This window comes from Lethenteron reissneri, chromosome 42, assembly GCF_015708825.2.
Source record: "Lethenteron reissneri isolate LAM-NWPU_2019-01 chromosome 42, ASM1570882v1, whole genome shotgun sequence".
NCBI classification, from domain to species: Eukaryota; Metazoa; Chordata; class Hyperoartia; order Petromyzontiformes; family Petromyzontidae; genus Lethenteron; species Lethenteron reissneri.
The window spans coordinates 3,794,097-3,806,647 of record NC_083820.1 but is presented as its reverse complement, the minus strand read 5'-3'; the positions used below and the strand labels follow the sequence as shown (position 1 = coordinate 3,806,647).

Here is a 12,551-nt window from a genome sequence, read left to right as displayed (position 1 = left end):
AACCACATACTTTATTCAAATGCGGAGCCGTGATTACGAGCACATGTACATGATGTATCCTTTCCAATAGAACGCATTAACGTGTTGTTAAAAGCGCGCGGTCATATGAGTAGTCTTTCCACCGTTTGCGGTTGACTTTAGCAAAAATGCGGGAAAATTTGAACCCTCCTTCCGCATTTTCCATGCGGAAATCGCAACCCTGCTCGGGCCACCGAAACCAAGTGCAGTGTGAACTGCGTGACAGCAGAGGGCAGCATTCACTCGTTTATTTTCTCTCGGTGTCCCCCGGAAGCAAAATACAACGTCGCTTATTTTTTTTATTACAGCGACACTGTACCCGGACTTGCGATTTGCCATGGCGGATGAAAGTGAAAGACGAGTAGAGAACCCTCAAACCTGCAGCAGCAGCAACGACGGAGGGAAGAAAGACGACGACAAGTTGGACTCCAGGACCAGGTCTCCTCCTCCGAGCAGGGCCCATAAGATTGCACCATCGTCACCACCACCACCATCATCGTCACCACCATCAACATCGTCCTCGTCGTTCCAATACGTGCCGAGACTTCGCCAGTGGGTCGACCTCTGCTACGCCCAGACCCTGGCATGGCAGGTGATGCAGTACCCTCCCTGGGCCTACGTCTACCCAGGTGCTGCTGGCGGCACGCCCGCTTGCCACGTGTATCAGGCACAGCATCAGCATGGCCAGGCATATCATCATGGCCAGGCGCCAGCAGTCGGTGTTTTACCCGTCCAGTATCATGCAAATCCAGCTGATCGGCAGCAGCAGCAGCAGAGACAGCCCGGGGCGCAAGGTGCCAACATCCTGGCCGGCCAGGGAGGGCATCAAGCAGGTTGGCATTTGATTTAAAGCTTCTTCGTGACTGCAGGGATTCATGTTCTTGGTTCTTTCGGTAAAGTCGCGTAGAAGGGAAATAATAAGATTCGTTTTAAATCCTTTATATTAAGTTCGCTTGCTTGTTTGCTTGCGTGCTTGCTTACGACCGTGCGAAACCTTTCGGTCGTTTTTTAACCCACTTCCCGTGATCCAATCGAGCTGACATTTTGCACACAGACTCGTTGTGCGAGACAATTAATGTTCGTGAAAAAATTTTTCCGAAATTTTACACTGTTTAGGGAAAACAAATTAAATATTTAATTACCAATTGCTTAATACTGGCAGACAATCATCTGACCCATAGGTGGCAGCCATCTCAAGCCAGAGGACGAGAGGACTCTAGCCGCCACGCATATAAAGGATTTAGAGTGAAAAACTTTGTTTTTACGGGTTATACTTATTTATTGTTTCCCTTCTACGTGACTTTACCGAAAGAACCAAGAATAGGTTGGCATTTGTGAGATATTGTCCGGTGCTGTGTGTGGCTTTAAATCTCGAGTGTGTGTGTGTCTGCGTGTTGAACGTGTTTCGCAGCGTGCGTAGTCCCCGAACCGTGCTAGTAATCGGAGGTGCGGAGAATTTAACACACAAAAAAGAGTTGTCCATCTCGATGCTTTAAAAAAACAAAGTGCATAATAGCTCCGGCGGTCTTGATAATCTGGGAAGAAAGAGCGTTCCAGACGGCCGCAGAAGCGCGTCTGGAATGCGATGCTGTGGGAGGCCACCGTCTTTGCTCGAATGGATTCTCCTTGAGATCAGCAAAATGTTATTACGTGGCAATTAGCACTGTGTGTGCGACCTTTGCCACGCTCAGACCTTGTACAAGGTGGCAGTCATTACACGCGTGGCAATTGCGTAACGTCTGGCGTTTTGGAAAGCGTCCTCAACGTGAATGTCAAGGGACTTTTGGTGGCTTTACCGTGTTGTGTAAATTGTGCGCTGCGTACCCATGAGTGGTGGCCACGAGTGGTATGGCCACGTGTTACAATTGGCACTCTGCTAAGCAGCAGGCAACTCAAGCTCCCCAGGAATGAGTTTGTGGGCGGAAAAAGAGCGAAACTAAAACTATTTTTGAGAATAGGTTTTCCCCTTTTTTCTGGCAACAAAACAGGTGTTAAGATGTTAAAACACCAAACTGAAATCTTTTACAAGGAATTGTGTCTGCATTAACCGCAATACTTGTGATCAGAATGCAAACAAAAAAGATACTCTGATAATATATGCATGTTTTTTTTATTAGGGTTAATGTAATTCGTGTTGACGTGTGTGGGTTGGCAGTCACAATGTTTTAAAGGTAGTATGTGATCAGTTCTTAATTTACATATGAGTTTTTTTAAAATTGACATACTGAGTAGCTACACACTTTTCAATGGTGAATTATTTATGAACATCGATTTAAATTGAAACATTGTAAATATTAGACATGGTTCTTCATGTATAATGATCCATGTATTGATACACCACTGGTTTACAATGACCCTGTTATTTATTCTCAAGGAGTGAGGGCAATACAGTGCTGGACTGTGAAAGTGAAGACTCAATATCTTACAGAACAGGGTATAAATATTTGTACTCTTAGGTTTTTTCGGTAAAGTCACGTAGGTAAAAAATAAATAAATAATAAAAATGATAATACAAATAATAATAGAAATAAAATAATAAATCACGACGTTTCGGGGGCAACACAGGCTTCCTTCATCAGGTGTGATTAGTTATTTTGCTGTGCCTTTTTACACCTAATGAAGGAAGCTTGTGTTGCCTCCGAAACGTCGTGATTTATTACTTTATTTCTATTATTATTTATATTATTTTATTTTTAAAATTTTAACCTACGTGACTTTACCGAAAGAACCTAAGAATATGAATCCTTGCACTCTCAAAAGCTTCAAATCTAGAATTATAAATATTTGTGTTTACCGTGATTGGTGAGAGATGTGCAGAGGCTTGTAAAAAAAAAACTTTGCCTCTATAATATCTTGTTATCCGTCGTGTATGTCTACAGTACATGCATCACCGTACCTCGTGCAAAACTGTTGTCGGATGTGAACATAAAACATATTGGAACAGCAGTTCAATGGCAATTGTGCGGGTTGCCGGGATTGTTCGCGTGAGAAACCAAGGCCAAGGGATGCCTATGAGCCCCCCCCCCCCCTCCACGCGTGCCTTCCCACTCGACCCGCAGGGAGGCAATTCACTGTGCCAACGCTGACGAGAAGATTAGCGGCCGAGGCGGTGGACTTCCTCATCTTGTGTTGCTTCAAAGTGTCCGTGACGGTCGGCATTCTCTACCGCAGCGGCATCAAGTGAGTGTGGCTGCGTGGAGCGGCCGCTTTATCCGTCTCGGCTGCGGCTACTACGTTCACAAGGTCAAATGTCAAGACTGTCTACCTGCTCTAACAAGCAATGTGGGTGGTGCTCATTTCCGTTGGTGGGTTTGAGTCACTGGTAGAAATACCCCATAAAATAGAGGGGATACCAGTCTGTGCATTGGGGCAGTATGTTTACCTCCTGCAAAGTCGTGGTTATTTTATCAGCTCTGGATGAATGATGGGCTGAGTCGACCCCCAAACAGGATTTTATTTGAGCACGTTAACCACAGCCGCCCCCACCGAAGCATATATCTGTATAAGTTTACACTGAAATATCTACATAACAATCCAGATGGGGTTGTACATGTTCTTTCACTCATTTTAACGTGGCGATTGAAAAGAAAGTTGCATTGAGTTATTCCCCACATAAAATAATAATTTGTGAGGCTTGTCAATGTGCATGCATTGCCTCTTGACTGACCCGCCCCCTCCTGGACACCTGTGGAAAAGAGCTTCATAGCTCATCGTATTCCTCCAGGCTAAATCAACATTCTGATTTGCATTTCGTCTTGAGGTGCGATGGCATTTTGGTGTTTTAAGCTGTGCTGCAAGTTTACTGGTTGTAAAATACACTGCCAATTAAAGTATTCAATGTATTAAATGAAAAACGAAAGTGTTAACTGGATAACGGTGTCAATGCTCGTCCCTCTCAACAGAGACCCTTCCGACTTTGCTCTGCACCTGCTGTTGGAGGACATCAATGAGGAGACCTCAGTGGAGGAGATCCAACGGATGATCATCGTGGCCTTGGTGTACAGACTCTTCGTTTGCTTGTACGAGGTTGGCCAATTTTTACTCTTGGTTATTCTTCCCGTCGCTTGGTCTAATTCCAACCATGCATTTCTCCCCATACTCCTTTGCACACTTTTAAGCTTTAGTTAAATTTGTTGTGTCAATGTCGTCCATTATTTATGATCCATATGTCATAGTAGGTCATATATACTGAAACAAATTCGAGTATAGGCACATTGACAGATTAAAACTCAGTTTTCCAAAAGTACTCGAATCTACCCCATTGGAACTTCACCCTGTGCGCCTTTTGGCGTCATCTGGTCCAACGCCATGTGAGACTAGGCTCTAAGGAAAACTGTCTCGGGTGTGGACCAATCAACTTCAAGGACAGTGCATACATTATCAGAGTTATGTTTTTTGTTTGCATTATGACTGCAGGTATTGTGGTATATGCAAACATGACTCCTTGTAAAAAAGGTGTCAGTTTTGTTGCCAGATAAAAGGGTAAAAAACCAATTATCATACTCAAATCTGCTCTGGTTCACTTCTTTAGTTAATAAATTTGGTCCCAGTCCATTTTTAATAACTGCCCTGGGTATACATAGTATGATGTGTTTTTCAGTTGTGTCCTAAAAACAGATATCTTAATTTGTTTCGTGAAGTTGCACATGACTTTGGTTTTGCTCAAGTTTTTCTGCTACCAATGGTGTACTCTTCTTGATTTAGTGAAGTATTTTCCTGTAGTTTTTTAACACCTGTCGTTATAATGACTGCGTCGTCAGCCAATCGGGGATCGTCATTTAATTTCAAATCTCTCCTGTTCGTGTTCAGAGATCATTCAAATATATGCTTCAACAGCCAGCCATGCAGATGTAGAAGTAGCCCACATGGTATGAAGAAATGATACAACTTCTAATTGAGGATAAAACCTCAATAGTAGGTGCGCAATGATATAGCGATGTGGATTTAACCAGCTAAAAGCTAAAGCCAATTGAGATCTACCTCTCCTATTGAGTGGGAACCTGGGAAAATATAAGCGTAACATTTAAACCTATTGACCCAAAAAAATAGTCTAATTTCCAAGTAAATGAAATATCAGAGATCAATATTGCTGTGATAATTAACGAAAATAATACCCATTGTTTGTGCTGTCCTCTGTTTACCGGCTACATGGCATCATGGTTAAGATAATTACCAGATGGGGGTCTATTTGGCCCGCAACCCTTCCAGGCTTGCTAAGATGAGATTCACTTTGTTAGAAGTCAGCAATGGTTTTACTCTGGAGTGACTGGCTTCTGTCATGAGAATGTGGAATTTCCACCACTGGCTCAGGGCCAGATGCACAGACAAAAACTGTCTCTTGTTTATTTGGTTATGGAGACACTTTGACTTAAAATGTTTGTCTGGAACAATAGCAAACCATTTGTCAGTCAAATCCTCATAATAGAAAATATCTGACCAAACCTCTGTTTGGGAACTGAACAGCATTGTTCTATGAAGAGGCTACGCCTTGCCTTGGGAATGTGGGATTTCCACTGCTGACTCAGGGCTGTAAATGGATCATTGCCCGAGCAGGAAAACTGCCCTTTGTGACTTCCCATAAAACGTAGTCTACTGCCGTTCTCACCAATGTCTCGTGCGCCTGCTCCATCTGCGTTCTCCCTCTGTGTCCCCCCCCCCACCCCCGACACTCGCACGCGCACTCTCCGTTTGAGTAGTGGATCTGCGTGTGGGGCATAGGCGGTGCAACACCAGGCAAATTTCTGCTGGGCATGCGCGTGCTGAGCTGCGACAGCTGTGTGACCGTGCAGGCGGACCGAGTGCTGCTGCTCAACCCCAACAACGTCGGCATGGCGGCGTAAGCAACCAACTCCGTGGCAATGTCTTAGCCGCCAACTCGTCCGATGAAATGGGGCCTTCTGCGTTGTTTGTGTGACTGCTGTACGTCCGGATGTTTTGTTTATAACGTGCTCCTTAGTCGGGAGCGGTTGCTGCACGTTATGTAAATGGTCAGCATACTGGACTTGCAATAACAGAGATCTCTGGTTGATTATTCAATCCACCTGCCCCTGTCCTCCCAAGCAGGCATTTGCACGCGAGCTTACAACTACACACGTGTGCTCTAACACGTGCAGTTATTGCGCTAGTGCACAGCGTAATGTAGAAATAATAAGAATAACGTACGAACATAGTCTGAAATTATTTAAAATTATATAATTGCTAATCTTGCCCAAAAACCACACACATCTGTGCAATGGTATTGGCAAGCTGCATGGTAGGTTTTATAGATACCGCTTCTGGGGATGTTTTAGTTTTCATGAAAACTTTTGCAGTGTTCTCGGGTGGGCAGAGGATTAAGCAGCTTCTCGACACCCTTAGAAAAACAAAATTGCAATCACTGGTGTAGCAATGTGATTTGGCCCATTGTTGTAAACACAAAATGGGACCTTTTTTTGCCAGTATCAAAATATGAAAAAATAAGAATAGGTTTTAACCTTTCACACTTTGATACTGGGAAAAAGATCCCATTTTGTAACTCCTCAACCCAAGCTATAAATGCTCTGATAGTGCATTGTCTTTGCACTGTTTGCCTTTTGGCGTTCTCTGGTTTGACACTGGTGAGACTAGGCCCTAAAGAAGGCTGTCTGGTGTAGGCCAATCAGTTTCAAAGACAATGCATCTATTATTATTAGAGCATGTTTGTTTGCATGTTCACCACAAGTACCGCGTGTGATTAATGCAGACTTGATTCCTTGCAAAAGGAATCTATTTGGTGTTTGAAAATCTTAACACCTGTTTTATTGCCAGAAAGGGTTAAACCTATTCCTATTTTTTCATGTTGTAAACACATTGTGCACGTCGATTCTGGACCTCTGCCGCTGCAGGTCGGCCGTTCGCTCCGTCATCAAGAACATCTCCATTGCTGCCTTCCTGCCGGCCCTGACGACCGTTTTCTTTAACCAGCACAACCGTGCGGGCTACGACGTGGTGGCGGGGACGGTGGTCGTGAGGACAGATGTTCCATGACTGCAAGCTGAACGATTGATGGCCACCCAGTGCAATGCAGCCCAGCGTTATGCAATACAGTTCAACACACCACTGCACTGGCTGTTACGTTATATCCCAGAATTAGATAATAATGAACAGCCAATGTAAATGAAAACCTGCATTAGTTAATAAAGCCCAACATCAGCTCGCAAAATAGTGGCGTATCGATCAACACAATATTCGAGAGCATGAGCCAAAATAATCCAGTTGTGCATCAGTTAACAACACGTTACCGCACTAGTAGACATAATATGACTTGGCACTAGCAAACGCAATTTAACTTAGCACGCACTTACGTAACACAGCCTCATATTAGCTAACATGGCACAGTCCAGCACAACCAATGCCACAGCATTGTACCACTGTGTCGGCATATATCCAGTCCGACACGGGCCCCGGCTTACGCGACAAAGCTTCAGTCATTTTCACTCTGCCCTGCATAACATCTTCCTTCATATGCTCACTCGTACTCACACGGGGCGCAACGAGGACTTTTACCACCTGATAAGTCCACGATAATCGGGACCTAACCCCCCCTCCCGCCCAACCTGGCTCTGCCAAAGTGCCACTGGTGAATTACCTTAGGGCTCACCAGACCGTGTCTCCCACTCGCACCTCCCAGCTATGATGCAGCTGGAGGGTGTCGTTTAAAAAAAACAAAACTGCCACATCTGTGTCACCTCCCCGAGTCTCCCCGCCGTAACAATCGCCACGAATTGCACCGCGGCCGTGTGAAATCATTCCTCGAGGGTGCGAATTGCCACCTATTGTTGGCAACTTCAAATGATGAACCGGCGTTGGGTGAGTCGCCGTTTTATTTAAAGGCGTGTGTGCTACCTCAAGTCAATTCCATTCACGTTATATCCGATGAACGACTAAATAATGATAAATTAAAGGAGGCTGTTTGTGATTTATGACAGTCGTTGCCTGTTTTTTTTTGGAAACGGAGCCACATTTCTTCACAGAAAGAAAGTGTATCCTTAAAAAAGGCAAATTATGCCATTTCGGCAAGGTGAATATCTGATTCAATCATTCATACACGTATCGTTTATTGGTGAAAACTAATTTAAGTGTCTCTCTAATCAAGTCTCAGACAGCACTCCTATCTGTTAACAGCCCTGAGCCAGTGATGGAAATTCCACATTCCTTCAGTGGATATCATTGCTCGAGTGACACACAGCCAAATTAATATATATTCAGGTATCAGCTCATGTAGATACCATGTATCTTCAGCAAGGGCGAACCGGTGACTTGTGCGTGTTTTTTCACGTTTACCGCTTCTGGTGACGGTGGTTAAACACCTGACTCGATTTTGATCCCTCTACGGTCAACAAAATTGGTGCCACTTTACCACTTACTACAGGCCAATTGTTGTCGGCACATGAAGAGGCTGGCTCCTGCTCTGGGAATGTGGAATTTCCAACTGACTCGGGAACAGAGATACGCACCACCGATGTTGGTTTGTGTAGGGGGGTATTGAATAACAAGGCAGTCACGCAATAGTTTTATTTACAGGTTTGAAAACATTTAACCTCGTTAAGGCCCTATGCAAAGTGAGATTGCAGGGGGCAGAATTAAAACTGCCAGTCCGGACCGACTGCCATCGTGGTTGCGCAGCCAAACGTTATTTTACCCAGCAGTCCCAAGTCTGGGCTGGGCACCGAAATAAATGTACAATTCGAGGACTGCATCGGGGACGGTGTAGAAACTCGGCCACAAGGCCGAGCTTCTACGACAAACCACGGCGTTGTGGCTGCGAAAATTTGTGTTTCAAACGGGAGGGCCCAATTTGAATGCACAAGCAATTCGGCAGATTTAAGGTGTCGAGCATTGAGCACACAAAATGAATGACCCGCGCTTATATTTAAGCATGTTAAATTCTAGTATTTTGTATTGTGTGAATATTTAACTTTAGCGATCATGAGGAATATAGAATTGTTCTTTTTACGCAAGTCTCTTTGAAACCACCACGTAAAATTACTGTTATAATACCGGTGACCAACTTATCCTGAATGCAAGCAATCTCATCAGGTCTTGCAAGCTAAGCAGATTTTGAGCTCGGTTAATACTTGGACAGAACACTGCCTTGAAATACCCAGGTGTTGTTGGCTTTGACTGTGTGGTAGCCTCACGTCCTGACATCTACAGGATCGTCCAGATCTTACCCCCGATTAGTTGACCCCCTAACATTTTTACCGTTTGCATATTCATTTATGTTTTAAATAAACGTTACTTTTAAAATTATATTAGGTTTTAGAGCTTTAAATGGGGCGGGGGGGGGGTGGGTTATTCACAACATATCTGGGCCACCCTGTCTGTCCAAGCACGCCATCATTTCACCACCTCTTTAGGATGACAGTCTCGAAAGCGGGCGACTTCGTTTCAAATCTGAAATTCGCGTCGAGGCTTCTTGGGAGGGCGCGGTTTGAACTTCCGAGTGCAGGCCCCGGCTGCACCCGCAAGCCGCCAGCGCGCGCCGTCGCATCGGCCCGCGTACCGTCAAACACCGCGGCACACTTTCACGCAGACACGCTTAGTTGCATTTGAATTTGTAAGAGAGTCCATTGAGGCTACATCTTTTTTTCTTCTTCTTTTTGAAGAGGCTCGTTGGAAAACAAAACGGTGCACAAGGTAGACGGCAGATAACAAAGCAATACATCGTGGTTGAGTTGAGATTAAAAGGTACAAAGGTTTACATTTTCTCTCTCTCAATGTCACCTTTTAACTCGACAAAAACAGCGCATCAGCATGCAAGCAATATTAAATGATGGTGGTTTTTTCAAGAGGGTTTTTAAAGCAAGATATAGACACTGACATGAAATTTGGTGGCTTAAGTGCATAAAATATGACAGTTACAAGGATTATTGTTCAAGCGTTGTTAAATTGACTTCTCAGCTGACACTACTAACTTGTGAAATAAGTCCAAGGCAATTAGCAGAATTCGATAGAATTTTAGTTTTAGTAATGTCAGTTCCATTTTCAGTTGATACTTTTATTTTAGGTGAACGATTGAGCTGTTTGTTTTGGGTTTGATTAAGTGTTCACGTTTTAATGCATTATTTAAAGTAATAAATATTACAATCCAAACTAAGTCTAGTGTTTCTGTTTCCCGTGTTCATTGTTGACCATATCAGGAAATGTGTAAATAGACGGGTGTATGCGTGCACACACAGATACATTGCAATGCTAAGTGTAATTATCCATTTAATATTACATTTTATTGTTGTAAAAAAATGTACGTAATGTATTACGATATTGAGGACACTTAACATTAATAAACTATGTATGCGAACAAGTTTAATTAATTGGGTTTTTTGCTTGGATGGAAATATGACAATAGAAGGGGAAAACGTTCAACTTGTCATGCTTTAGTAACGTTGCAGATATGTATATGTACAACTGCATATGCATAATCACACATATACAATGTCATGCACGGCACAAACACATATACACATAAATTGCGATACTGGGAGTCTGTTATAAAGTATTGTTTTTCAAAAAGCTTTTTTTTGGGTTAGTTCGCATAAATATAAACGTGTCGTTAAACCTGCCACCCACCCGACGCAGCCGATTAGTAAGTTTTGTCACGTAAGCAAAACGTGCCAATTCGTTACTTCAGCACACCGGTGTGTTGGAGAGTAACCCCACAACATTGCTAATTGTGTCGGTGATGGCGGATTTAACGACACATTTATATTTACGCGATCTCACCCAAAAAAAAACCTTTACTACCGATAATATTGGTCGCGAAACCCTGCGTGTTCAAGTAGTGTTTTGACACATTCAAACCATGCATAGACACGTTGCAACTTACGTGTGTATGGAAGTTGTAAAGCTATTTCTTTCTAGATTTGAAGCTTTCAGTGACTGCAAGGATTCATACTCTTAGGTTTTTCGGTAAAGTCACGTAGGTAAAAAATAACTAATAATAAATAATAGAAATAATAATAGAAATAAAATAATAGTGATTTATTATACGTGACTTTACCGAAAAACCTAAGAGTTTGTAAAGCTATCCCTAATTTCTAACAGAATTTGAAACTTCCACGCGCGCTTAAAACGTGGCGGCCGGGTGATCAAACACAATATAATACCGGGACATCTGTGGGTGGGAAAAAATTGCTTCATAGCTCATCGGATTCTTCCAGTATAAATAAACATTCTGATTAGAGCTCCCACTCGCATGCAGTATGTGAACGTTCCCATTGCTTGAACGCTGTGGATGCGTGCGAGGCGGACCGGCTCTAACGTCCAATATTAGCCTGTTAAGATTCCATATCACTGGAATATAACTTTTTTATTTTTTAACGCAGTTATACAATTTTTTTTAGGTAAGCTATTTAGATCTTCGGATTAGGGTAGTTTAATTAGGGTACTTCTACCTAACTTGGTTTTTAAATTAAATATCGGTTTTACACGGAGGCTTTCGCGATCAATATTATCCATGCTAGAGGTGCTTGGGTTAGATCGCGTAAATCTTTCGATATCAATATAATTGCGTTGTTTGAGTGATGAACCTTACTAATGGGCCATGTCGGGATGGTGACAGGTTTAAACGACACGTTCATATCTTCTTGGTTCTTTCGGTAAAGTCACGTAGAAGGGAAGTAATAAAATAATAAAAAATAAAACATAATAAAATAATTCTCACGACGTTTCGGCCACAACGCAAGCAGCCGTCCTCAGGTGAAAACCAGGTCTGTCGAGGCGACAGCGTCTGACAGACCTGGTCACGAAAGCTTTAAATCGAAATGACACGTTCATATTTACGCGATCGTATAACCCCAAAAAACCCTCTATTATGGAAAATTGATATCATAACTACAATAGTAATTAATGTCCGAAACAAAAGATATAAACGTCGTCATCATTGTCCGGAGGAGACCTGCGTTTGCATCACAGCCACCGCCAGGAGCTAGTGACGAACCCACCACCAGGTGGGACCTGGGACCCACACACTCACCTGAGAACCACTCACTGTTCAAGACTTAAGGGGCCGTCCATAAATGACGTCACGCGATTTTGGACGATTTTTTACCGCCCCCCCCCCTCGTTACACGGCGTCACAAAAAGTCAGACCCCCCCCCCCTCAAATATGACGTCACAAAGCTCTGCCCCCCCCCCCAAAAAAAACATACTTCAAATCGCTTGAAACTATTGTCATTGTAGTGCGTATTTAATGTGGTGCTGCACTCTGATATTGTAGGAGAAAAAAATTATTAAAAAGTCTATTTAATTAAGTAGAACGTGTTGTCTATATTTATGTAAAGTTGCGCAGTTTGATGTGACGTCACATTTCTCACCCCCCCCTCCTCGTCACACATCGTCACAAATGCCTGACCCCCCCCCCCCCCTAGGTGCGTGACGTCATTTATGGACGGCCCCTAATGACAAAGCGAGTGGCAGCCAAATGCGAAGTGAGCGTCACTGGGGAGAGAGAGAGTGAGAAAACGCGCATACGCTTTGAGATTACACTGGTCAACTAACAAAAAACATTTTTTTCT

The 12,551-nt window shown here is 43.3% G+C and overlaps 1 protein-coding gene across 1 annotated transcript; it reads left to right on the top strand.

Annotated features, from left to right (window-relative positions):
* Window positions 1-257: 257 nt before the first annotated feature.
* Window positions 258-12,017, top strand: FAM8A1 (family with sequence similarity 8 member A1). The gene is made up of 5 exons (XM_061568989.1): window positions 258-851; window positions 3,078-3,198; window positions 3,921-4,044; window positions 5,715-5,854; window positions 6,882-12,017. The coding sequence occupies exons 1-5, from the start codon at window positions 356-358 to the stop codon at window positions 7,021-7,023; spliced, it is 1,023 nt and encodes a 340-aa protein (XP_061424973.1). The 5' UTR covers window positions 258-355; the 3' UTR covers window positions 7,024-12,017.
* Window positions 12,018-12,551: the final 534 nt, after the last annotated feature.

Excerpts from the sequence above, each read along its gene's own strand:
- FAM8A1 (XM_061568989.1), top strand. The coding sequence starts at position 356 with ATGGCGGATGAAAGTGAAAGACGAGTAGAGAACCCTCAAACCTGCAGC. Across the intron at positions 852-3,077 it reads CCAGGGAGGGCATCAAGCAG|GGAGGCAATTCACTGTGCCA; the intron begins GTTGGCATTTGA and ends CTCGACCCGCAG. Across the intron at positions 5,855-6,881 it reads AACAACGTCGGCATGGCGGC|GTCGGCCGTTCGCTCCGTCA; the intron begins GTAAGCAACCAA and ends CTGCCGCTGCAG.